Source organism: Anser brachyrhynchus (genome assembly GCF_964034855.1).
Source record: "Anser brachyrhynchus genome assembly, chromosome: Z".
Taxonomy (NCBI): domain Eukaryota; kingdom Metazoa; phylum Chordata; class Aves; order Anseriformes; family Anatidae; genus Anser; species Anser brachyrhynchus.
Window position 1 is genome coordinate 73523146 of NC_137697.1, and position 26325 is coordinate 73549470.

General features: G+C 40.3%; 1 protein-coding gene across 6 annotated transcripts in view; it reads right to left on the reverse strand.

Annotated features, from left to right (window-relative positions):
- EDIL3 (EGF like repeats and discoidin domains 3) overlaps positions 1-26325 on the reverse strand; it is a 270263-nt gene that overhangs the window by 158019 nt on the left and 85919 nt on the right. For 3 of the 6 annotated variants that reach the window (XM_080573946.1, XM_080573949.1, XM_080573950.1), the window contains one exon: positions 467-496. The exons of 1 other annotated variant lie outside the window; for it this stretch is intronic. In XM_080573946.1, coding sequence (XP_080430072.1) covers positions 467-496 — 30 coding nt within the window. Of the gene's footprint in view, positions 1-466; positions 497-17802; positions 18052-20385; positions 20579-26325 lie in introns of those variants that run through there. 2 more of the 6 variants (XM_080573952.1, XM_080573948.1) reach the window with 2 other exon arrangements.

Consider the following 26325-nt stretch of genomic DNA (forward strand, 5'->3'; position numbering starts at 1 on the left):
CTCTGCCTTGCCCTTCTTTCACTCCTTGTTCCCAAGCTGTGCTGTCTTGAACGATGCAGATCATGCAGCTGATGGAGCTTCACCAGCATAAAACCAAATTAAAAACTAGCACAAAAACTGATTTTTTTTGGATTCCTGATAACGTCTTACCTAGCCTGTTGTATAAAGCCCCACGTGCCAGCTTAACCAATGAAAAAATATGAAGGAAGAAACAAGTGGCAGGGGAGATTTTGAGTTATTACTGGAGGAAATGTTCACCAAAGACTATCTCCCTATCTCCTGATGATTCTGAACTGAGAAAAAGAAAGCCAAAAGGAAGGGGAGCAGACAGAAAAGAACCCAAAACTAATATGAATATTTAGCATGTATTATGACAAATATAAGCCTGGTCAAAATATATATTTTTAAAAGGTAGCTCTCAAGTTACGGTCACCATGATCGATGTGTAATCATAAATTCTTCATACCTGCTGAGGTTGGTTCCTCTTCAATGGAGGCTGTGCAAATGGGGGGAGTGGGGACAGGGCCAGGGGTGGGGGAAGGGAAGAGAGGGGAGGGAGAGAGAAAAAAAAGAGAGATGAAGAAATCCAAATAATGCAAATTAATTTATTAATTAACTTTTCTTAGTATAAAAGAAATAAAACATCATGAAAGAATTGATTATTCTATCTCATTTGATAAACTTGAGTAACAGATGTTTCATCGAAGTAAAAAACTGATCTAAAATGCGTTAAGTTCTTAGTTTCTATTTATAACTTACACTCGTAGGGTTTCCCTCCAGTGGGATAGGCTCAATACTGTGATAGCAAGGCTGAATGGAAGAGTTTTGTTTAACCTCTCTGCTGTCATATTTGCTATCAGAGCTAGCTGTTCCAGTACTAAAAAAAGTGCAGTTCTTAAGGTACAGACTGCATTTTTTTAAAAAATCAGCTGCAGGACCCCTTATTTAGTTAGCTAACAAAGACTTCTGCCTGATGACACAGAGACACAGTCTACATCTTCTTCCCATCTCTTCATCACCCACCCCTTATGCATCCATCCATTTCTTCTCAAGTTTGTGCTGGCGGTAATAGTTCCATGATTCCAAAATTAAACAGTTAAGGAGCAAATCTGGAAGGGATTTTTTTTGTTTGTTTGTTTGTTTCTCCTCGTAGAACAAGGGGGTGCCTTTTTGATGCTCCAATCCAGCTGTTTACTGCCTAAGGAAAGCAATTAAAACAAATGTCCATAGCAGAACCTTTCCCTTTTGACCACAGGTAACCACTAAATTGCTTTAAGTTACCGTCAGAAAGCACCTTTGACTGTGGACAATCTATTGCCCATACATACAAAAGAAAGAAACAGACATATTCCCAGTAAAACTATATTGTAAAAGTACATCTGTGACCTACTTCTTTCCTTGCAGTCAGTATGTTTTATATACACATGCATCATAAAAATGGTATTCTTACAGTCTTGAGAAGTTTTCAACGACAGAGAAAGCAACAGTCAAGCATTTCTCACCTGGGCACTCTAAAAGCACCGTGAAGTCTGAGACGACTCTCCATAAACGTGATATAGAGACCCACTTAAGATAGTAAACACATCTACCTGTACCATATTTTTTGTCTTTTAAACAGTCTCTTCTACCAGTTGAAATGTAAGCTGCTTCTGTTTGATTCCTTGCAGAATCAGTTCCACAAAAAAAAAAAAAATCCAAAGAAGCCCTCTTTTCAGCCTGTCAGCGTACCCATTTACTTAGGAGCCTGGCAGAGTGTAGAGTACAATGCTCCTACATCCCTGGGAGACATTCATCCACCCTGATGAATGGCTTCAGAGCTTGCAGGTGGCACAGATAAAGATTTCAAACATTTTCACAAAAATCAAGTTTGGTAAACTATGCCTTTTTTTGCCTTCAATATCATTTCATGTATATAACATATATGTACTGCATTTAAGTAAAATGTGTTGCAGGAGAAGATTTCAAGATGACAAAAGAAAAGAGGGAAACTAACACCCTATTGTTCTTAAATTAATACTATACACCATTAATTCAATGTTGTACATTACAACAGCTAAATGCATGAAAGGAAACTGAGTTTTTAAATCTTGAGAACAGAATCAGAAGTAAATAAATGGATTACAAACTCAATCAATCAAGGATGTTAATATTTCTTAAGGAATCAGTGGCAGAGAGGAAGACTAGGCAAACTGAGCACATGATAAAGTTAGAACTTCAGTTATTAAATTTTGCAAATGTCAATAATTTCCATTATCTGCAAGAGGAATTGCTGTTTGAGCAACAAATAATTAAAAATGATAGTGACACTGCATTAAAACTGGTTAAACAGAAGTATTCAATTATATAAAGACTATTCATTCCAGTAACAATTTTTTTTAGACTGCTATTTGAGTATTATATGTAGAATTAATTATTGTGATGAACAAACACTAGCATTAGCAATTCAAAAATAGATTCTGTTATGACTCTTATGGTTGTTTCAATGGGAACACTCTGCACTTAGGTACACATCTAAATAAAATAGGATAGCTGAATCTGAGCTGAAATAAATCATTCAGATGCCAAGACAGCTAGACAATGTTACTTCTCTGTTTAATGAATTACTTTTGACTATTTGACTGCTGATTTAGGGTATATCAGACACAGACCGTGTTTGTTCCTATTCCATGGGTGCTGAATTGTCTTACAGATAACCATAATGACTGTACTTGGTAGTCTCATTTTTTTTCTCGAAATCACGTGCAAGATAATAAAGTTCTTTAAAATAATGCTGTAACCTTTAGTGAGACTAGAATTACTCAATGTATATCTTGTCAGAGATGAATATATTTAAACACAAAACCCTGACTGGCTGAATTAACATGCTACGAACTCAAGTGTCACCGATGAAAATTAATCCATTTTCCTCAATGTGGTCTAATGACGTGCCAAGTTACATGACAGGAGTTCAGAACTGCTTTTGTAAAAGGCAGAAGACCTACTTCTAGTTGTCAATAATGTATTTCTTAATCCTGGACAGGAATTAAAGATGCATATTAAAAAGCAAATGTGAAAATACAGTTATGAACTTGTTTGTACTTCATGCATACCTTCTTTTTAATCAAATGAAGTTAATCTCTTGCTGTATGTGTATTCTTTCATGCCACACAGCTTGATAAACCATATTTAAAAAACCAGCTTTCAGTAAGCTATTGAATACTCAAAGAATAAACATTTTTTGCTCTATCATACCACCTCAGATGCAATGTCAGCTCTCTGCTTTCTTAGTTAAGTAAATGCTATAAATTACCATGCCAAAAATTTCCTACACAATGCCACCTTTTTATTTTTTTTTCCATCAGCAGTGATTTAAAACTCGAAGTTATTTTTAAAAGTTGTTTGTACAGTAAGCCATCTCCATAGTAATTATCCATAATTTACTTTCTTTACTTATTTCAGAGGAGTGGTTTATGGAGTCATCTGGAGTTACTTTGCTGGACTGATGCTGACTCTCTACACCAGGCCGTGAATCAGAGTAAGAAAGGTCCCCTCCTCCCCACTGCATGGAGGAGCTGGGTGTCTGACAAAGGCATCCCCCAGCAGCTGCAATGGACGTGACAACAGTCTCACATGATGAAGATATGAACTACTCTGCAGCTCTAAAGTGTTTTTAATAATATTTTTCTTCCCCTTTTAATGGATCCTTGACAAAATTTAATAAGACATATGGAAGCACAAACATTGACTATTCCCTTCTTAAGAGAAGATCAGATGCACATTTGGGAAAATTCAGTCTGTTTTTCCTCAGATGTGAATAATACTGGAAAGATACTGGGGAAAGAAAACAAGACGGGCTGATTTAGAAATATAATAAGGGTACATATGCTCCAACATACAGGAGCTTGAGACAGTGCTTGGATAATATCTGAGCAACTATTCCAAACTTCAGATTATTCCTGATACAATGCTAGAAGGCTGGACAAGTCTGGAAAAAATCTTAACTCTGACACACAGGAAAGCTGAAGTGAACCTCATGAGGTTCAACAAGACCAAATGCAAGATCTTGCACCAGCAGTGTGCATTTGCAGCCCAGAAAGCCAACCATACCCTGGGCTGCACCAACAGCAGCGTGGGCAGCAGGGCGAGGGAGGGGATTGTCCCCCTCTGCTCTGCTCTCGTCAGACCCCACCTGGAGCCCTCCACTCAGCTCAGGAGCCCCTAGCAAAGGAAGGACAGAGTCCTGATAGAGCAAGTCCAGAGTAAGGCCATGAGGATGATCAGAGGACTGGAGCACCTCTCTTTGAGAAGACACGCTAAGGGAGTTGGGGTTGTTCAGACTTGAGAAGAGAATGCTCTGGGGAAACCTCATAGTGGCCTTCTAGTGCCTAAAGTGGGCTGCAGGGAAGCTGGGGAGGGACTCTATGTCAGGGGGTGTAGGGATAGGACAAGGGGGAATGGCTTTGAACTGAAAATGGGAAGATTTAGATTAGAAGTTAGGAGGATATTCTTCCCTCTGAGGGCAGTGAGGCCCAGGCCCAGGCTGCCCAGAGGAGCTGTGGCTGCCCCATCCCTGGCAGTGCCCAGGGCCAGGCTGGATGGGGCTGGGGGCAGCCTGGGCTGCTGGGAGGTGTCCCTGCCCATGGCAGGGGGTTGGAACTAGATGATCTTTCACCAGCCCAACTTTCCAAACCAAACCATTCTGTGATTCTCTGATTCTGTGGTACTATGAGGGAGGCAGAATCAGTCTAACAGTGTATCGTATTACATGATACAGAATCACAGAACCACAGAATGGTTGAGGTTGGAGGGGAGCTCCAGAGATCATCTAGATACATTACGTTATATCTGAGTTTATATTAAGGTGTGTCTTAATTTTACATTAACGTGAAATATGTTTGCCCTTAACATGAATAAAATGTATGAATCGTGTAAAAGAATAAACTTAGATATTTGTTCACATCTCTGTGGAAAAGACTATGCAAGAGCTTTGCAAAATGATTCAGATAAACCACCTGTGAACAGCAGGATCCAACTTTTTCTGAATGCAACTTCAAAAATAAATGATATTCCACTCAGCATTACATCTCAGGGTCTCTGAGGACCTGCATGCTAATGCAGCTGATTGACTGACTTCCCATAAACTCAGCATCAGTCATTATGACTTCAATGTTAATTATACAGATGTTTCATTAAAAATACCCACAGAGTTAGTTTGTCTCTTCATCCACTCCCTAATCCTCAGAAGTGAGTTCATTTTTCCATAAACTGGCTAATTTTCTTCAGCTCACCGCATGCCCCTGTGGGCAGTTTTGCCACTATGGATGTGGCAACCCTTCATCACATCAAGCAGAGAGTTGGAACAAGATGGAGAGGCTCTGCAGAGGGATCTGGATAGGCTGAACTGATGGGCCAAGGCCAACTGTATAACGTTCAACAAGGCCAAGTGCTGGGTCCTGCACTTGGAGTAAAACAAACCCCCTTCAGGACAGGGGAAGGGTGGCTGAAAGCTACCTGGTGGGAAGGGACCTGGGGGTACTGGTCGATAGCTGGCTGAATAGGAGCCAGCGGTGTACTCAGGTGGCCAAGAAAGCTGATTGCATTCTGGTTTGTGTCAGGAATAGTGTGGCCAGTAGGACTCAGGAAGTGATTGTCCCCCTGTACTCAGCTCTTGTGAGGCTGCACCCCAAAAACTGTGTTCAGTTTTGGGCCCCTCACTACAAAAAGGACATCGAGGTGCTGGAGTGTGTCCAAAGAACAGCAATGAAGCTGGTGAAGGATCTGGAGAACAAGTCTTACAAGGAGTGGCTGAGGGAGATGGTTTTATTTAACCTAGAGAAAAGGAGGCTCAGGGGAGACCTTATCATGCTCTACAATTACCCTAAAGGAGGTAGCAAGGTGGGGATCGGGCTCTTCTCCCAAGCACCAAGTGATAAGATGAGGGGAAATGGCCTCAAGTTGCATCAGAGGAGGTTTAGGTTGGATATTAAGAAAAACTTGTTTACTGAAAGGGTTGCGAAGTATTGGAACAGGTTACCCAGACTAGTAGTTGAGTCACCATCCCAGGAGGTCTTCAAGAAAGTGTAGATGTGGTACTTAGTGACATGGTTTAGTGACGGACTTGGCTTTGGGACTACACTAGGTTAAAGGTTGGACCAGATGATCTTAGAGGTCTTTTCCAACCTAAATGATTCTGTGATTCTATGTTTATCTACAAGGTAATTGTCATCCCAAGTTATTTACAGTGGAGAAGCAAATCCCAAGAAAAACAATTTTTTTTTTCAAGACGAATAATTTGCTTGTCTCCATTACGGTCAATTCGTACCACCGTTTGAATCAAAAATTAGCAGGTCACTGAGTAATGTTCAGCAGTAACACAGGAAGTTTGTGATGACGCTATACTGAAGATGGATAGATAACATATTAGGTAAGGCCAATTTTTAAGCTTTGCTGCCTCTTCCCCACCTTCCCTTGCCTCTCTTTCTTTCACCTGCCATTCAGAAACCTGGTCTAATGATGTGATGCTTGGAGCTGTTGCTATCTTCCACTCAGTAATACTAAATAATTAGAACTCAGTAATACTAAGCATTAGAACTGAAATGCACAGTAGGAATTACCATACAAACATTAAACTGCTTTGTATCTCTTTTCAATTTTCAAAGTAGGACACCTTTCTTCTTCTCTGCTAGATATGAGACTCCAGTTATATATTCTAGTTTAAAATATGATTGGCAATGAATCTGGAAAATGCACCATTTATGACAGTCAGTCAAATATATATCTGTTAGTGTGAGTTTTTATTTCAATTTTACAGTGAGGTTGGGTTTGTTCTTTTACTGTATGTCTTTTTCTGTCTAGAAAGTGTCCTATTGGGACACCAGTACGTCTTTTGACATTCACAGGCCCACAGGAACAGCTGTGCCTCCTTCTATCTTCTGTTGGCTAAGTTGTGTTTGCAGCTATTCTTAAATAAAATAACATCAAGAAATAGGACATCAGGCAACCCACTAGTGCGTGTCAGCACTCACTCACTATGAACTGACCAAACTGTGCTTGAACGATGAATGGAAAATAGAAAAATTCTTTAATTAAGAGTTCCCAGAAAAGCCTGTACTACTTCATAAAGTAAATCTGCACTCTTCATAGGTATACATTCACTGAGAACTTAAAGACTATGGAAAACATATTCTTCCTCTCATTATTTTATTTCAAGAAAATCACTTCAAAGAAAAAAACTGGGTATCTTAGCAAAATTTCAGGTATTGCTGAAATGTAGAGTATTAACTTCTTTAAAATGACAGTGGTGGAAATACCAAGAGTAGTGGTTAATTCATCTCCAATATTTTTCCTCGTTTTCTAAGCATCAGGGTCTGGTGCTGAATGAGAAAATGTTTAAATATGAAATAAATGTTTCCAAAGATTTAGTTGGCAGGCTAAATTCTATATTTTTCAGAAGACAAGACTAGATAATGATTTTTGTGTTTCTTGCCTTTGCATTTACAACTTTGTAGAACAAGGAAGTCAATGCAGCGCTTAGTATTTGGCAGGATGCTCTGCTAAGGAAAACAGAGTAAAAAGATTTGTTTTTAAAACAATTATTCAGTTCTTAGTCAGTTGCAGTTCCTGCCAAAGTTTCAAGTGCTGCCAAAGGCACAACGGTGCTTAAAGCTGTAATTCTGAAACCAGGAGTAGTCTGTCATGACTTGAAATATTGCTCAATTCTACATACACACACACACACACACACAGTGCCATATGCACTGTTTCAAGAAGATGTGCATGTTCCAAAAGAGCAAAAAATATAATCAGGAAATATCCTAGTGCTTTATGTACAAAATCAAATGTTCTCAAACAGCTAAGAGACTAAAACCATAAATCAGTGTACAGTAGTCTTTGTTCCTTTAAATTTCTGAGAGCATTCTCCAACAGCATAACGTTAAAATTAATTTGTAAAAAAAGCTATAAAATATAGTTATGTTTAAGTACCTATCTGCTAGCATGTGCTACACTAATGATTCCCAAACCTATAGATAATATCCCCATAGCTACACATGGAAAGCCTCGCCTTCCAAGCCAAATAATTTAATATTTTCATACATCAGACACATACCTAAAGCTTTTTCACTTGGTTGTTTTGTGTGTCTGAAGGGAATTTTGACCTGTTATTCTTATGTGAATAGAGAATTTGTTAAAAGTATAATATATCACACTATAAACTAATAATAAGGATGATGATAATGATCTTATTTTATGGGTATTCCCACTCTCGGGGAAAAACGACAACAACAAAAACATAATAAAAGCCAACTCTGATGCTCACAATGTGTTTGAGTCTGGTTTTGGACTTGCATGGGAGGCCAGGTTAACTATCCCACTGCAAATGTGTGACGAAGGGCTTGATTCAGGCTAAGATAAATGTGCCCGAGTCCCATGCTAGATTTACAATTCCTTTGTATTAGAGGCTGCAAAATCTGTTGCATCTCAATCCGAGCAGATGACAGACAATGACTGAGAGGGCAGTTTGGTCTCCTTTTGAGAACAGCTTACTCAGAGCTTGACAACTGCTGCCACTCTCTGTCCAAAGGAGGAGAGCAAAGCTTTCTCAAGGGTACAAGATTTCAACCTGAAAAAAAATGGGATGGAGATATGTGATGGCTGAACAGAGTTTGAGCATCAACAAGTCTTGCACTATAAATAAGAAGGTCGTATCATACTAACTGATAATGAACTAGAAGGAAAAGTTCCAAGAACCAAGAATGGAGGTGATATTAGTAATATCAGTGCTGAAATACAACAATAAATTTTAGCTGTTCATACCTCAGAAAGGAATCCAATAGAATGAGAAAGATTAAAAAAAAAAAAAAAAAAAAAACAGTGCTCAAGACCAAGCAGAAAATCGCAGTTAAGACAACTCAACCCCAACTCTACATGATGATGGTAACATCAAATACCAACTTAAATACATGAACTTTCTGTGAGACTATTGTGCCATTCCTTACCATAGATTAACCTCAATCAGCCAGTCTTCTGCCAACAAATTACTTCCAGATTGACCATCTTGCCTCACTGAAATTAATATTAGGAATTTCACACGGGAAAAACTAACAACTTTCAATCCCTAAAATTTCAAAACAAATACGCATCCTGCAATTTTCAGTGCTTTCCCCAAAACATGGCAAATTTTTGGCAAATTTTCTAATATATTAGTTACAAACTTTGTATTGCCATCCTTTCTGGAGATAGAAGCTATATAAAACAATGAAATAATTTCATTTTTGTATGATATGAGCGTTATCATTATATGAAAAGTTTTTAGATTGCATATAGACAAAAAGAAAAATATTCATTAGTGACTGTTTAATAGAACATACTTCAAGACTAGATACATACAGTTGCTTTGTTTGGTTTATAGGCCCTACAGAAGAAATACTTTTATTTTATTTTTTAATCCAAGTCTATAGTATGCTTTGCAGCATGACTGAGGGTCAGCAGACTGCTTTACAGAGATAATTTCCATGCAACACAATCTTCATCACAGAAAATGAGAGCTGCAAATTGTATAACATGCCAAGAGGAAAATTCAAAGGAGCAGATGGAAGCTGAAAAGAGGACGTGGAGTTAACAGAAGTCCCATGCAGAGAGACATACTGCTTTTATGTGGTATGTGTTTTTAGTAGTTTTTTAGTAAATTCAGGAATGAGGAATGGGAAATACCCCATTATAAAGCTACATGGCATGGATACAGGCATAAAAGAAGTGAGGACCTGCAAGAAAGGCAGACCATGTATTTTTAAACAAATAAAACAATATTTTGACTGCTCAAATAAATTTCAAAGACTGGAACACAGTGCTTAAGGAATAATTGACATACTAGTGTTCACTTTCAAATTTTCTGATTGTACCTGAACAAAAGAAGGTCCTAGGACCTTTGAAGTCAATGTAGGCTTTAAAATTAACTTCAGTACAACTAGAATAAATGACTAAATGCATATGAATCTGCTGCCGTTTAACATGAATATATAAGCTGTAAAATATATATAACAGGATTATAGAATAGTTTGGGTTGGAAGGGACCTTAAAGACAATCTAATGCCGACCCCCTGCCACGAGCAGGGACACCTCCCAGCAGCCCAGGCTGCCCCCAGCCCCATCCAGCCTGGCCTTGGGCACTGCCAGGGATGGGGCACACACAGCTTCTCTGAGCAACATGTTCCAGTGCCTCACTGCCCTCTAAGTAAAGAATTTCATCCTAACATCTAATCTAAATCTCCCCTCTTTTAGTTTAAAGCCATTCCCCCTTGCCCTATCCCTACGCTCCCAGACACAGAGTCCCTCCCCAGCTTCCCTGCAGCCCCCTTTAGGCACTGGCAGGCCGCTGTGAGGTCTCCCCAGGGCCATCTCTTCTCAAGGCTGAACAACCCCAACTCCCTCAGCCTGTCTTCATAGGAGAGGTGCTCCAGCCCTCTGGTAATCCTCGTGGCCCTCCTCTGGACTTGCTCTAACAGGTCCATGTCCTTCTTGTGCTGGATGCCCCAGGGCTGAGCACAGGGCTCCAGGTGGGGTCTGACGAGAGCAGAGCAGAGGGGGACAATCCCCTCCCTCGCCCTGCTGCCCACGCTGCTGTTGGTGCAGCCCAGGGTACGGGTGGCTTTCTGGGCTGCAAGCACACATTGCCAGCTCATTTTGAGCTTCTTGTCAACCACTACTCCCAGGTCCTTCTCCTCAGGGCTGCTCTCAATCCATTCCCTGCCCATCCTGTATTTGTGCAGGACCTTGCATGAGGCCTTGTTGAACCACATGTTGTTTACACGGGCCGACCTCTCAAGCCTGTCTGGGTCCCTCTGGATGGCATCCATCCTTTCCCTCTAGCGTATCAACCTCACCTCTCAGCTTGGTGTCATCAGCAAACGTGCTGAGGGTGCACTCGATATGATGTGGGCTGTGGTAAAACAGTGTTAAAAATGTCCAGGTTTTACGAACACTGTCCTCCTCTAGATCTCAAAGAACTTATCATGATTATGTCTGTTAAAAATAGACATTGGCCCACAAAAATATCAATTTAGCTAAAGATACCATCTGAGGCCATACTGAACCTGGACATCTTCAAACTTAGCACTTTGTTCTGCCCTAAATACAGGTGACAAAAAAAGTTTATTTTAAGCCTGGAGCAGTTTTAACAAGTTATTGTGTTCTGGACTGGTTTTACTGAGCATAGGAAGCTCTTCGCTGACAAGTGAATTTCAGCATCAGAAATTCAAGAAGACAAAAATACTAAAACATGTAAAAACAGATGTTTTTTTCTCCTGCTGACTCCAGCATGGCTTTGCTACATACTGTTATACAGGCCAAGAGAGAACATGATGATATGAGATATAAAAATCACGCTGGGTTAAGGTTTCTTTACTCCTCCCAGAAATGTCACATTTCTCTCAACTTGTTATCTGTACACTTACTATTCTTAATGTTTCAGAGAAAAAAATAAAAATCAAACTTGACTGTCAAGGCTACTTCTCATGAATAAATGAAGAAAATTTACATTGATTTTTCTTTTATCTTAATGAGTAAAGTCACTAGAAGTCAAAAGTTTATCAGCTTCTCTGATTTCAACCCTGTAGGAAGCATTTTCACAGCAGCTGTCAGCACCCCAGCGCTCCTCCACGCTTTCCAATTTTCACTAGTGTAGGAGCCAGCCCTATTGAATTTGAGCTGTGTTTTTGCAAGATTTTTTATCACTCTGTGTATAGAGAGTTTCTGAAACCCACCTCTCCCCTACTTTGCTTATGTTCCTCAGTGTGGGTTTATTCGTTTTCCATGCACCGTCCTTCAGAAGCAGAGTTCTGTCTTTTCAGAGGACACCTTGTACACTCACCAGTGGCTGCATCTCAAAAGCAATCCCAACCTGCACCTCCTCCCACTGTGAGAAATTAGAGCTGTTGTGCTCTCGTAAAACATGTCAAAAATCTGTCCTTTATTCTTTTTGGTTTTCCCCTCTTCCATGCTGTAAACGGATGGCACTTCTCTCGTGTTGCCTCCCTACTTCCAACTGACTATACCTCCACAGACATCTCTGCTGCACACCACTGCAGCCCCAGCACCTGGAAATGACTGCCTTTGCAGCCCATCACTAAACTGTTCATATGGTATGTTCTCCTCAGCACTTGGGATGTTGCAAAACGTGTTTTTCTTGGTCAGTTAAGGTCAGAATAATATAAATCAATACTTTAATCTTTGCTTCTGGGCATACAAAAAAACAGGGTTCATAGATGAAGCTGCATGGTGTTTTGAACAGCCGAGTACAAGACTGGTAGTCTTGTCTCTTATCCACTCTTATCTCTTATCTTTTACTTGGGCTCTTAAAGTACTAGCCTTCTGGGTTCCAGACATGGGAAAATATGGAAAAAATTAATATTCTTCTTACCAGACAAGAGAGGTTGTAGAGTCTCCATCCTTGCAGATATTCAAAAGCTGCCTAAATGTGGACCTGGGCAACCAGTTCTAGCTGTCCCTTGCTTGAGCATGGGGTTGGACCAGATGACCTCCAGAGGACCCTTCCAACCTTAACCATTCTGTGATTTTGTGTTTAAACACAATGTGTTTAAAGAATAGTTAACAGAAGAGCTGTGAGATGGTAGAGGAAGAAACTATATTTCCATAGTTACTCATCTTTTTTACTTTAAGTATTTGTTGCATGTCAATCTATTCATATTGTTTGACATTGCTATCTAACATGTATTTTAGGACACGTTGACTGCCATACTATCATTACTGGAATACATTACATTTAAAGGACTAACTACAACGACAGTGATGGAAAAAGCCCTACTGCTTACATAGTCCTTATCTCTAATGTTCAAGATAAATACATTTAAATTTAGATACAATTTAAATGCTGTGTTTCTGGTGGTCTGAGAAAATGACAGGCAGATATTCACATATTTAGCTCTGAGAAACCTTGACTGAAACACAACTTATTTTTATTACATTGAAGTGCACAATTGAAAAAGAATTTACTCATTTGTCTTCCCTACCATTAATTGTTTTCTTCAGGACAGAACCTAAAGAACAGTCTTTTGCTGTATTTTTCCCCCCATTCAACAGGAAAAATTAGTATATGTTAAGCAGAGGTGAAAAAAATGTTTACATTTGGGTCAACCTACACTTTCATGCTTGTAGTGAAATACCTCATTTTATTCTGAGCCCTTTTAGGAGGCAAAGGAAAAAAGGGTCATTTTAAAACATTTGGATTTTTTTTAGAAAGTTAGACACCAATCCACATTGACTTACAAAAATAAAAATGAAATTCATAAATATATTTTCATGAATATTTTTCCGAGTTTTTAGGTTTAACTTTGTTTCTGTTAGTTTTTAGGTCATAGATATACTTATTAGTTTTTAAAGTCAGAAATTCCTTCTGAATTTAATTCATATTCATGAATAATTTGCAGAACCCCCATGGCATTTTCCAGCTAATATGCATGTAAAAAACTTCAGGTTTAAAGACGGACGAGTTAAATACCGACAATGATAACAGATATAGTTTTACTACTTTTTCAATTTCTTAACTTTATTACAACATTATGAAAATAAACATGAAAGAGTATCTAATACTAGTATCTAATAACAAGGTAAATTTCAAATAACTCCACTGACTTAAGTAACAGACAAAAAGTAATCCCAAAATATTTTGTCAAACCTAGTTAATTTTTTTTCCTCCAAAACCTTCTTATGATGACTTCACTGAACAGCAGGCAATTCCCTTAAGGGATTTCATTAGAATATTAAATTTTAAATTAAACATGTATTTTAAAGTCTGTGTTAATTACAATCTACAGCATTCTGCAAGAACTTTCTACATCAAAGATTATTATGACTAAATATAAGACATTCAAGAAATAGAAATAAAAAAATGCAGTCATGAAATATTCATCAGGTGAGCAAATTCTTCTTCTTCATAAATATTCTGTTTTAACCTAGCAAATTTTAGCCATGACTCTGCAATAAAAACATAAAATAACTCAGTACATATATATGTAAAAAAACCACACACACATACATATGTATACACATACGTATGTATACATACATGCCCTCCTACTATAGGCTGCCAAAGTGTCTGATTGCTATCTGTAGCCAATGATTAAAGTGAATCAGACAATATTTGACTGAATTTCCTATACTTATGTTATCATCTTATTGATGCTTTGCACCACACAAAGGTCTTTACATGAGATCCACTTTATAAATGTAAGAGTCACTGACTGAATTTATTGTCTCCTGGTGACCTGGAATAAGTCAGTCAAATACACGTTTATATTACCTTCCACTGACTGTGCTTCCCTTATTTCTTTGTACTTACTTACTTCTCTTTCTCTTTACTGTCTTGCAGTTTTTGAAAATTTTAAATGGCCTTTCACATCACTAAGGGCCAATTCAGACCTACATAATGCAGATATAAACTCCACCAAAATCACTGGAGTTTAGTCTTAGCAGTGCAATATCCAATCTAATGACAACAGGATAGTTCCTCTATAAGTAGGTCAAGGTTTCCTAACAGAAAGTGATCTTGTAAATTTTGCTGCCATTTTACCATGACAAAAGCACGCCTCAGTGAATGAGAAGCTTAATGAGGTCCTGGCTAGTTTCCAAAACATGTTTTAGTGCAAAACACTTCAGTCCTCATGCCATTCATGACCTCAAAAGTTTAGGGAATGTCAGTAGTTGCAGGTCTGTGGTAGGCTACTGTCCATCAAAGGGGCCAACCAGAAGTGTTTTATTGTCCTTTTTTTTTTTTTTTTTTTCAACATTGGCAGAAACTTCTGCGATCCCCAGGGGAGAGGACAGCCTCTCCTTTAAGGAGCTTTTTTTTCCTTCAGACAGTCTTAAACATGATTTATCAGGCAACTTTAAAAGTGACCAGTTGGCACCGTACAGTCACCTTGGTGGACTGAGGAACTTGGTACAAACTAAAGAATGACAGCTGTTTGTTTTCTAATATCATTAAGGTGGTAAGAAGTTAATGCAAATCCATATTATCCATAAAAATGGAACCAGTAAACTGAAATCAAGCACACCAAAAATTTTCTGTCCATGTCTCGTCTCTTAATCTTCTCCAAGTCCTTTTGTCTTTGTTTCTTTGTCATCTTGGAGCTTTAAAAGGAACTTGTCTGTCTTCTGTATTGTTTTTTCTGCAGTGCATAGTGACATGAGGGATGTTTTGTTTGGTTTTAGATTAAAAGTACAAATTACTTTTCAAAAAAACTCTGAAATTCTTGCAAATAAATTAGTATTTTTTACTCAATAATATTTTTAACTTCCTGAACTTCCTGTACTTTCTGTATACTGTGTATGAATCATTCTCACAAATCGTTTACATTACTACAGTAGTTTGGGGATTTGTTTCCACCCTATGATTATGAGTGACACTAAATCTCTAGACAGCTCACATACCAAAATTCTTCCAGCTCTCCTACTCAAACAGGAAGTTGAATGAGGTACTCATAAGCCTTCCATGTCATAGGTTCCCTGCTGCCTGCATTGGCCCTTCTGAGTATGAGCTTGTTTGCTGCTGCTGCTTTGCGATAGTAATAATATCCAATCTCATGACATTCAACAAGGCTAAACGCTGGGTACTGCACATGGGTCATAATAACCCTGTGCTGCTCTATGGGCTTGTGCATGAGTGGCTGGAGAGCTGCCCATCAAAAATATTGCTGGGGATGCTGGTCAACAGCCGGCTGAACGTAAGCGAGCAGTGTGCCCAGGTGGCCAAGAAAGCCTACGGCATCCTGGCCTGTATCTGAAAAAGACCATGGCCAGCAGAACTAGGGGGCTGATTGCCCCCGTGTACATGGCACTGGTGAGCCCACAGCTTGAATATTGTGTTCAGTTTTGGACCCTTCACTACAAGAAAGATACTGGGTTGCTGGAATGTTTTCAGACAAGAGCAATGAAACTGGTGAAAGTACTAGAAAACAAGACATATGAGGAGCAGCTGAGGGAAGTGGGATTGTTTGGTATGGAGAATAGGAGGCTGAGGGGAGACTGCATCACTTTCTACAACTACCTGAAATGAGATGAAGTGAGGAGGGTGTCAGTCTCTTTTCTGACAAGGTGACAAATGATAGTACATGAGAAAACTGTCTCAAGTTGCACCAGAAGATGTTTAGACTGGATATCAGGAAGAATTTCTTCATGGAAAGCGTGGTAAGAAATTGGAACAGGCTGCTGAGGGAAGTGGTGGAGTTGCCATTCCTGGAGGTATTAAAGAGATTTGTGGATGTGGCACTTAGGGGCATGGTTTAGAGGTGGATCTGGTAGTGTTACGTTGATGGCTGGACTTGATGATCTCAAGAGCCTTTCCCAACTTAAATGATTCTGTGATTTCAAAATATTATGAAGCTTCATACTGCTTATCTTTCCTTCTTCAACATTGCTACTGAAAGATTAATAGGAAGCTTTATTTCTGTATTCAGGTTTTCTCTGGGTGTTCAACACACTAAATCACGCAGCCTTATATTGGTTCAAATGCACAGACCTGCACTCTCCTCTTCCATTGAGATTGCTGTTGATACTGTGCTCTGCACAGTCCTTTGTTGAGTTTGCAATATCCAGTTGCCTGCAATGATTATGTTGTATGACTGTGGCGGTTTTACTCAGATGCAGGCAGCTGAGATCCACCACAACCACTCTCTCACTCCCCCTCCTCAAGGGGAAAGGGGGAGAAAATACAATGGAAAGGGCTCAAGGGTTGAGATAAGGACAGGGAGATCACTCAACAATTATCATCACAGGAAAAACAGACTCAGCACGGGTCCCCCACGGGCGGCAGCTCCCCCCAGACCCCCTGCTCCTGCGTGGGCTCCTCTCCACGGGCTGCAGCTCCGGCCCGGGGCCTGCTCCTGCGGGGGCTCTCCATGGGCCGCAGCCTCCTCCAGGCCACATCCACCTGCTCCACCGGGGGCTCCTCCACGGGCTGCAGCGTGGAGATCTGCTCCGTGTGGGACCCGTGGGTGCAGGGGGACAGCCTGCTCCACCAGGGGCCTCTCCACAGGCCGCAGGGGAACTGCTGCTGCCTGCCTGGAGCACCTCCTGCCCTCCTGCTGCACTCACCTGGGGGCTGCAGGGCTGGTGCTCACCCCCCTCTCCCAGCTGCAGTAGCTAAGATTTTTGTTTTGCCCTTTCTTAAATCTGTTCTCCCAGAGGCCCAACCAGCATCGCTCATGCCTTGGCTCTGGCCAGCAGTGGGTCCCTTCTGAAGCCAGCTGGTCTCTTCTCACAAAGGCCACCCCTGCAGCCCACAGCTACCAAAGCCTTGCCCCCTAAACCCACTACAATGACTGCATGCAAAATTAATATCTATTCTTGCTCCATGGCTTTCTCATCAGCAATCTCTGTTTACTTAAAGATCTAAGAATTATTTTGCAGCATATCACCCGTTCCTTTTTAATATTAGGAGTAAATATTACAGTAATTGAGATCCCTGGATGTAGAGGAATACCAAAAGTTAATTTTGTTTCTTCTTACAGCATTGCTAAAACTGATGTGGATTAAGTTACCCAGTTTTTGTATCTACATTTCAGCAAAAACATGAAAATATCAAAGAAAGATAAAATGAACACCTCCGAAATGTTATAAGAACTAGAAACACTAGAAATAATCAGAAATAAGTGATAGGGATTTCTGTTATTTAGGTGATGGAAACACAAGATAGTGAAACATCTGATCACTATGCATAATCAGATTCAGAAAACAAATCCATTGCTGAAAAGATTGGAACTCTGTGGTCCTATGGGTTACATACTACTATAGATTACAAATGATACTTACTAATCAGCAAGACTTAATTTTTCCTGGCTTCACTTGAACTGTGGAATCTGTTCCCTCCCCTTCTCTTGTGCTGTTTTGCTAGGCTGTTTTCATTCCTTTTAATCACACTCTTTTCATCACGTTGTTCTCACCAGGTAGGCCATTGCTATTATGCTTCACTGTGCTGCACTCTGGTTTTCTATTAATCACATTCTCATTGCTGCTCCTATTCTCACCAGACTGTTGTCACTGTGTTTCACATACCACATGCTGGGTAACGACATAAAAAAAAATCTGTTTCTATAAAGCTAAATTGGCCCCTTCTTATTCACATACAGGAGTCAACAGTGGATAAAGGTACAGATAAATTAGATCAGTTAAGTCATCCCCCCAGGTCCCAGCTCTTCACTCACATAACCAGTAGACTTCTGAGGTTCCAGGGAGACCTGCTCCAACAAACTAAGTGACTTCATCACAGAAAACGTGTCTTTCTTCTTGTGCAGGCCAAAGCCACTGAGTAACTTCACATGCCTCACAGGACAATCAGCTCCATAGAACTGATGTCGACATTTGAAAAGAAAGGCAAATGGTAGGCAGCAAACAGGGCTGTGATTTAGAGCTGCCAAGTCAAGAAGAACAGTGAAGCTACTATGGATCATTTTTGAATTAACAGTGCTCATGAGACAAATGGATACAATACTGTTTGTTACAGATAGAGTATGAAATTAAATTTAGTGGCAAATTAAATTATATTCAAAAAATATGCCATTTGATACAATCATGATTAACCAGATTATTTTAGTTTTAGTATTTCTTTTCCCATACAAAGATTGGATCTTTCTCTATAACTATTGCCATTGGTTTGACTTCAGCAGGGCCAGAAGATGATCATACATTTTATTTCTTTCTGTATTTAAATTAAAGATGTATAAAATAAATGCTTAACACATCCCAATTCTAAAGTGGATCAAGATTCATAGCCTGCCATTTTAATATTCACATTCCTTATTTTAAGAAACTTCTCATTTCATGGTGTTCTGGTACTCATATATTCAGTTGCGGTACTTGAAACATAATTATTTAATGTTGGATTACTGATCCTTTTAAAGAGCTCAGGTACCTCTTCCACCCTAAGAGGGCAAGTGATGAACGTACTGATGTTTTGAAAGTATCTGTAATTTGGAATCTGATTGATATGTTTAATTACTTTGTTTATGCTACATTGGTCAGGGTCTGTTGTTTCAATATAACTGAGACTGATCCCAGTGACACCACTAGTGAGGACAAAGTTAATCTATTGCTTACGTTTGCTGCTGACTTAGGCTAATGTATTGTTCAGCTATGAGCTAATGACTCCTGCAGATGTTTCTTATTTCATGCCAGAAAAAGCAGAAGCTGAAATTAAATATTTTCTTTTTATGGCCATTATAGTTCCCCTTATAAATTATAGCCCATTCAGTCATATTTTTGAGTAAATCAAATGACACTGACAATGCAGTTTTCGTATCTGCAAAAGCTAATCTTACAGGACCAAATTCTGTCCTCATTAAGACTTTTCAAAATGAATGATATAACTGATGATTTAAAAGTGGAAAGTAATAAGAATTTTTAATCAAGACATACCCCTCTCTCTCTTTCAACAAGCATCTATTTGTACTTAAATATGTTGGCAGGTCTCCATCTTCTTATTATTTCACACTCATACTAACCCCTACCTGACATGAAGAAAATCAAGAAGGCATCTTCAAGAATGCTTTTTTTCAATGCCATATTCAACTGCACTTTGCTATATTCTGAACTGGCTATAGCACTGTTTATTTCTAGATATCAGTAACCTAATACACTGAATTTTAGCTATTAAAAATATTATTTTCTTCTGTTTCTCAGGGTTTTAAGGCCTGATACAATAATGACTCTATTATAAGCCTTTATCATACCACTGCCTATGCGTACACAGATCTTTTGCCAGCCGAGGGCTGCAATAACTTCTAAAGAGCTTTTCTCAGGCATATCTATACAGCTATGGTCATGACTCTATAAGAATCCTTATTAACAATGATAACACTGTTTATCATAGTAGGAATCTTATTCGTTCATGTTGTCCTACAGGAGAAAGCTGGTTAGTCTGGTGGAAGGAGTCATCTACTGTGAGAACAGGGTTTTTATATACAGAACTAGAAAAAATGTTTTTTTGCCTATCTGAAAATGAGGGTTTTCATCTCTTATGATGCTTTTATTAATTAGCAAACAACTTTTGAAATAATATTAAAGCTTAAAGAAGTATCTTCCACTGAGGAGCTCCAAAATACTTATTTCTCTACTCACTATAGGTTCTCACGGAAGATTTGATTTTCTCCTTAATTAAGTGCAACTTCTCACTTTGTTTACAAATATCTTGCAACTGACCTTTGCACTTCTGCTAAACTTCTAGTCACTGTAATTTTGGAATAATTTAAGAAATATGTATTTTTTACTGAATGCATATGTTACTATAATGTTGGAAGAGAACGGACAGAAAAGATGGCAGTTCTCCTGTTCCGGTATACTTCTAATCACATATTACCTTTGCCTCAGTTATGTCCTTTCTTGGCAGTTACCACTTACTGCATCTCCTGACACTCCAATTTCTGGAACCCCTGCGTCTCTTGTCTTTGTTCATCTGACATACTGCCAAAGCATGTGACTGCTCACCACTGCTCCCGTGAAGAACAAAGAACACAGGAAGCTGTGTTTGGATGTTCCAACAGAACAACCTTGCAGATACCATCTTTGGCCTCCTGAGTGCAACCTCACAGGCAGTGTTCCCCTTCTGTCATTTCTCAGGGAACAGGACACTGTGCCACACTGACAGAGGCCACAAGACCAGATAAGTTGTTAGCATAATCTTGTTTGCCTACAGCTTTAATCCATTATGAGTAACAGCAAAGAACAGGGGTACTTCTGCAAAATAAACTTCTGAAATAACACAGCTTAACATGTGCATACCCCTTCTTCCTGGTAAAATTGGAGAGGTTTGCACTTAAGAAACACATACATGAAAGACATTTTAAAGTATCCTAATGTCTGAGAATTGGCAGTTTTGGTTAGTCCCATCCTCCACGCCCTCCATTTGCTCCCACTGTATAGTCAGAGCTTTCTTTGCTTGATCCTCCCAGCAATACCTTCTTCATATGGTTGGATGGAACCTCTAAAACAACTCTTCAGCACAAAGAAAGGAAGGAGAATAAGAGCGTACCATGGCCATTGTTTTAACTACAGATGGTCTTTGCTACAACACATCTGACCATTTTGGGGACTACTATCATTTTTTTTGTGTTGCATTTTTGTTTGTTTATTTGGTTGTCAGCAAATGTTTCTGACGTTAGTATTACAAACACAGAAATCAATTTTAAAAAAAAAAAGAAAAGAGAGAATTCACAATTTGAATATAGACGGAATCAGCAAAGCTTTGCATTCTATTTCTTTTTTCATCTCTTACATGCATCTCATTATACTGCTTCTGTTCCTCTTTCACAACAAACCATTCATACCTCTTCCTCTATTCATACCTTCCTCATTCATACCTTCCTTCCTCATTGAGAGTCTCTAACAACTCTCAATGTTTCTCATTGTTTGTACTAAGTAAGGATAAATATATTCTAGAGATGACTCATGCTGCATTTGAAAAGAAAAAATATTTTCCTTTGTTCTTGAAAAAATGTACTATCTGTGAATTAGCTTCTAACTAGATGCAAACATTTTGGCAGATTTCTACCAGCTAACTGAATTGGCACCATTGCAACCTCTGCTAAGGTCTGGGTCTCTTCTGATACAGCAACGAAAACAGCAAATTTCTAAGATACTAGAGCAGTACCCAACTTATTGATTTTCCATAGATTCTCCTTTTTAAGCAGAATTAATTCAGTTCTAGCTAGTACTTTGTTTGCCTTGTGCTGCCAAGTCATCCCAGAATCAAAGAATCACAGAATCGTCTAGGTTGGAAGAGACCTCCAAGATCATCCAGTCCAACCTCTTACCTAATACTAACAAGTCCTCCATTAAACCATATCACTAAGCTCAACATCTAAATGTCTCTTAAAGACCTCCTGAGATGGTGACTCAACCACCTCCCTGGGCAGCCCATTCCAATGCCTAACAACCCTTTCAGTAAAGAAGTTCTTCCTAATATCCAACCTAAACCTCCCCTGGCACAACTTTAGCCCATTCCCCCTTGTCCTGTCCCCAGGCATGTGGGAGAATAGACCAAGCCCCACCTCGCTACAGCCTCCTTTAAGGTACCTGTAGAGAGCAATAAGGTCGCCACTGAGCCTCCTCTTCTCCAGACTGAACAGCCCCAGCTCCCTCAGCCCCTCCTCATAAGACTTGTTCTCCAGACCCCTCACCATCCTCGTCGCCCTTCTCTGGACTCTCTCGAGCACCTCGACGTCCTTCTTGTAGCAAGGGGCCCAAAACTGAACACAGTACTCGAGGTGCGGCCTCATCAGAGCCGAGTAAAGGGGGACAATCACTTCCCTAGCCCTGCTGGCCACGCTGCTTCTTATACAAGCCAGGATGCTGTTGGCCTTCTTGGCCACCTGAGCACACTGCTGGCTCATATTCAGCCGAATATCAACCAGGTCCTTCTCTGCCAGGCAGCTTTCCAACCACTCATCTCCCAGCCTGTAGCACTGCTTGGGGTTGTTACGCCCCAGGTGCAGGACCCGGCACTTGGCCTTGTTGAACTTCATACAGTTGGCCTCAGCCCATCGGTCCAGCCTATCCAGATCCTCCTGCAGAGCCTTCCTACCCTCGAGCAGATCGACACATGCACCTAACTTGGTGTCGTCTGCAAACTTACTGAGGGTGCACTCAATCCCCTCATCCAGATCATCGATAAAGATATTAAAGAGGACCGGCCCCAGTACTGAGCCCTGGGGGACTCCACTAGTGACCGGCCTCCAACTGGATTTGACTCCATTCACCACGACTCTTTGGGCCCGGCTACCCAGCCAGTTTCTAACCCAACGAAGCGTACGCCAGTCCAAGCCATGAGCAGCCAGTTTTTTGAGGAGAATGCTGTGGGAAACGGCATCAAAAGCCTTACTGAAGTCAAGGTAGAGCACATGCACAGCCTTTCCCTCATCTACTAAGTGTGTCACTTTGTCATAGAAGGAGATCAGGTTCGTCAAGCAGGACCTGCCCTTCATAAACCCATGCTGACTGGGCCTGATCGCCTGGTTGCCCTGCAAGTGCCGCGTGATGACACTCAAGATAATCTGCTCCATGAGTTTCCCTGGCACTGAGGTCAAACTAACAGGCCTATAGTACCCCGGGTCTACCCTCGAACCCTTCTTGTACATGGGTGTCACGTTTGCTAGCCTCCAGTCGACTGGGACCTCTCCTGATAGCCAGGACTGCCGATAAATGATGGAAAACGGCTTGGCCAGCTCCTCCGCCAGTTCGCTCAGTACCCTTGGGTGGATCCCATCCGGCCCCATCGACTTGCGTACATCCAAGTGCTGTAGCAGGTCGCCAACCATTTCCTCGTGGATAGTGAGGGCCACATCCTGCTCCCCATCTCCTTCCACCAGCTCAGGGTACTGGGTATCCAGAGAACAACTGGTATTGCCACTAAAGACTGAGGCAAAAAAGGCATTAAGCACCTCAGCTTTTTCCTCATCCCTTGTAACTAAGTTTCCCCCCGCATCCAGTAAAGGATGGAGATTCTCCTTAGTCCTCCTTTTCGTGTTGATGTATTTGTAAAAACATTTTTTGTTATCTTTAACAGCAGTAGCCAGATTGAGCTCCAGATGAGCTTTGGCCCTTCTAATTTTGTCCCTGCACAGCCTCGCAACAGCCTTATATAGTCCTCTTGAGTGGCCCGCCTTCTTTTCCAAAGATCATAAACCCTCCTTTTTCTCCTAAGCTCTAGCCACAACTCTCTGTTCAGCCAGGCTGGTCTTCTTCCACGCCGGCTCGTCTTTGGGCACGTGGGGACAGATCGCTCCTGAGCCATTAAGATTTCCTTCTTGAAGAGTGCCCAGCCTTCCTGGACTCCTCTGCCCTTCAGAACCACCTCCCAAGGGACTCTGCCAGCCAGTGTCCTGAACAGCTCAAAGTCAGCCCCCTGGAAGTCCAAGACAGCAGTTTTACTGGTCCCCTTCCTGGCTTCGCCAAGAATAGAGAATTCTACCATTTCTTGGTCACTCTGCCCAAGACAGGTCCTGACTACCACATCTCCCACCAGTCCTTCTCTGTTTGTGAACAGAAGGTCTAGCGGGGCTCCTCCCCTGGTAGGCTCATTAACCAGCTGCATCAGGAAGCTATCTTCCACACTCTCCAGAAACCTCCTAGACTGCTTTCTCTGGGCTGTGTTGTGCTTCTGGGATATGTCTGGGAAGTTGAAGTCCCCCATGAGAACAAGCGCTGACAATTTCGCAACTTCTGCCAGCTGCCTGTAGAACTCCTCATCCATCTCCTCATCCTGGTTCGGCGGTCTATAACAGACCCCCACCAGGATGCTTGCCTTGTTGGCCTTCCCTCTGATCCTAAACCATAGGGACTCAACCTTATCAGTCCCAGCCTCAAGTTCCACAACATCAAAACACTCTCTAATATAATGCCATTCTAGTTTTAAATATAACAAGTGAAGCATAGCATAGGCATCACTCCATTTAGATACACAGATACCTAGATGGACAAGAGAAATGTTACGTGTGTCCTGTTTCTGTTTACACCATAAAAGACACCAGACTCCATGAAAACTGCTATGTCTAGAATAAAAATTAACTTTAAGATGGTTACCACAGCAGCAGCTATTCTTTGTATTCTTTGCTTACAGCTAAAGAGACCACTTGAGTGAACATAGTCAACAAAAGCTAAATAGTAATTGCTGTTAAAAGCAGTGAGAACTATATACCATACTGGATGGGACTTAGAAAAGGGACTCTGGCATTTAAGGGTATCTTAGACTTTCCCTCTGAAATAGAAGTTCTGAACCCAGGCATGTGCACTCTCCTCCCAACACCATGGAGGATGTTATGAGGGATAGCACATAAATATCTGAAACCTCCAGTTCTTTCTGTGTTCTTTTACGTAGGTTAAAGAACAGTGAATGCATTACCCAGAAGTGAGTTAGCATCATGTTGTAACACTATACATTTGTGTGGATGCATTGATGTAGAAAAAAGGAGGGCAGTAAAGAGGTGTGCAGGAACTGAAACAGAATATTTGAAGCATCTCCAAAAGGACTTGAAATCTGAGTATTTGTATTCCTTTCTCCCTGTAGAAAATGCTCATATTTATTAGCAGAATTGGTTTTTTTTGCAAACCTAAAATAATCTAGTCTATTTTGACCACTGCTATTATTCTGTTAGGAAAGGGGCTAGGAGTAAGTTTAGGACATTAAAGTTTTGTGCATATGGACAGATAAACAGAGTAGATTACATATGCATGTCTTGTACCCATCCATTTGAAAAAACATTAAAACCTTGCATGCATTCATGCATATTTGAATTAGATATTTGTCAAAAGCATAGATCAGAAGTGCAGAACTATGCATATTTGTACCAATTATGCATGGAGAGACACATAAGCTGAATACCATTATAAATACAAATGAAGCTGAAGTGTGGCTTTACCAAATCACACAGGCATCCTTTCTAATCTCATAAGCAAACAAACAAAAACAAAAACAAGCAAAAAAAAAAAAAAAAAAAAAACCACATGTCCAAATCAAACCCTTGCACGTGCTTTTCCAGACTTCAGAATTGGCTGGCTTACAGTAGAATCAGCCCAGTGTGTGATTCAAAATGAAGATGGTATGGATGACTGGAGTGTTTGTACCTCCAGCTAGTATGCTAGTATTATAGATATAGTCAGAAAATCACCAACTGAAAATGCAAATTTTGATCCTTTAATTTTTTTTTTATTTTTATTATTTTTATTTTTTAGACATAGGAAGTAATATACTGATTCTCCTGACTTATGGTGCAATGTCAATTTTCACCCAGCTGCTCAGCTCAAGTAATACAACTGAAATATTATACTGCAGCCTTAATTTAGGATGGAATCTCATGCCCTAATCATTTTGGTCGTTAATATTATGACATAAACTTGACTGAATTATTATTATTTTACAGCATCATCAAGTTAAGAAAGCTGTACACCTCTGATACAACACACAAAAAATGTCCCAGTACCTCTAAATGAAATTATTTATATGCTTCATACAGTCAGCTTTTCATTTAAGATCTTGTTATCCACCCTGGGACTGAATTAAAAAGAAGAGGGAAAAGACGCGTGACTTCTCTCTTCACAAAATAGCTGAAGTGTGAAAAACCACCCCTAGGCAACACCCCACGCCACACTGGAGTGTCTGTAGCTCTCCCCACACTTGTGCTGAGGTCCAGCAGTTGCAGGTCTGTGCAGTGCCTTTTATCACCCATGAGCAGCCCACCCCAGATCATTTACTAGGTAAATGAAAGAAGAGGAGAGGAACCAATGGGAGTAGTGGGGATCCTTCAGCCTGGTTATCCACAGCTGCCCTTAGCTGGTGCAGTTCAG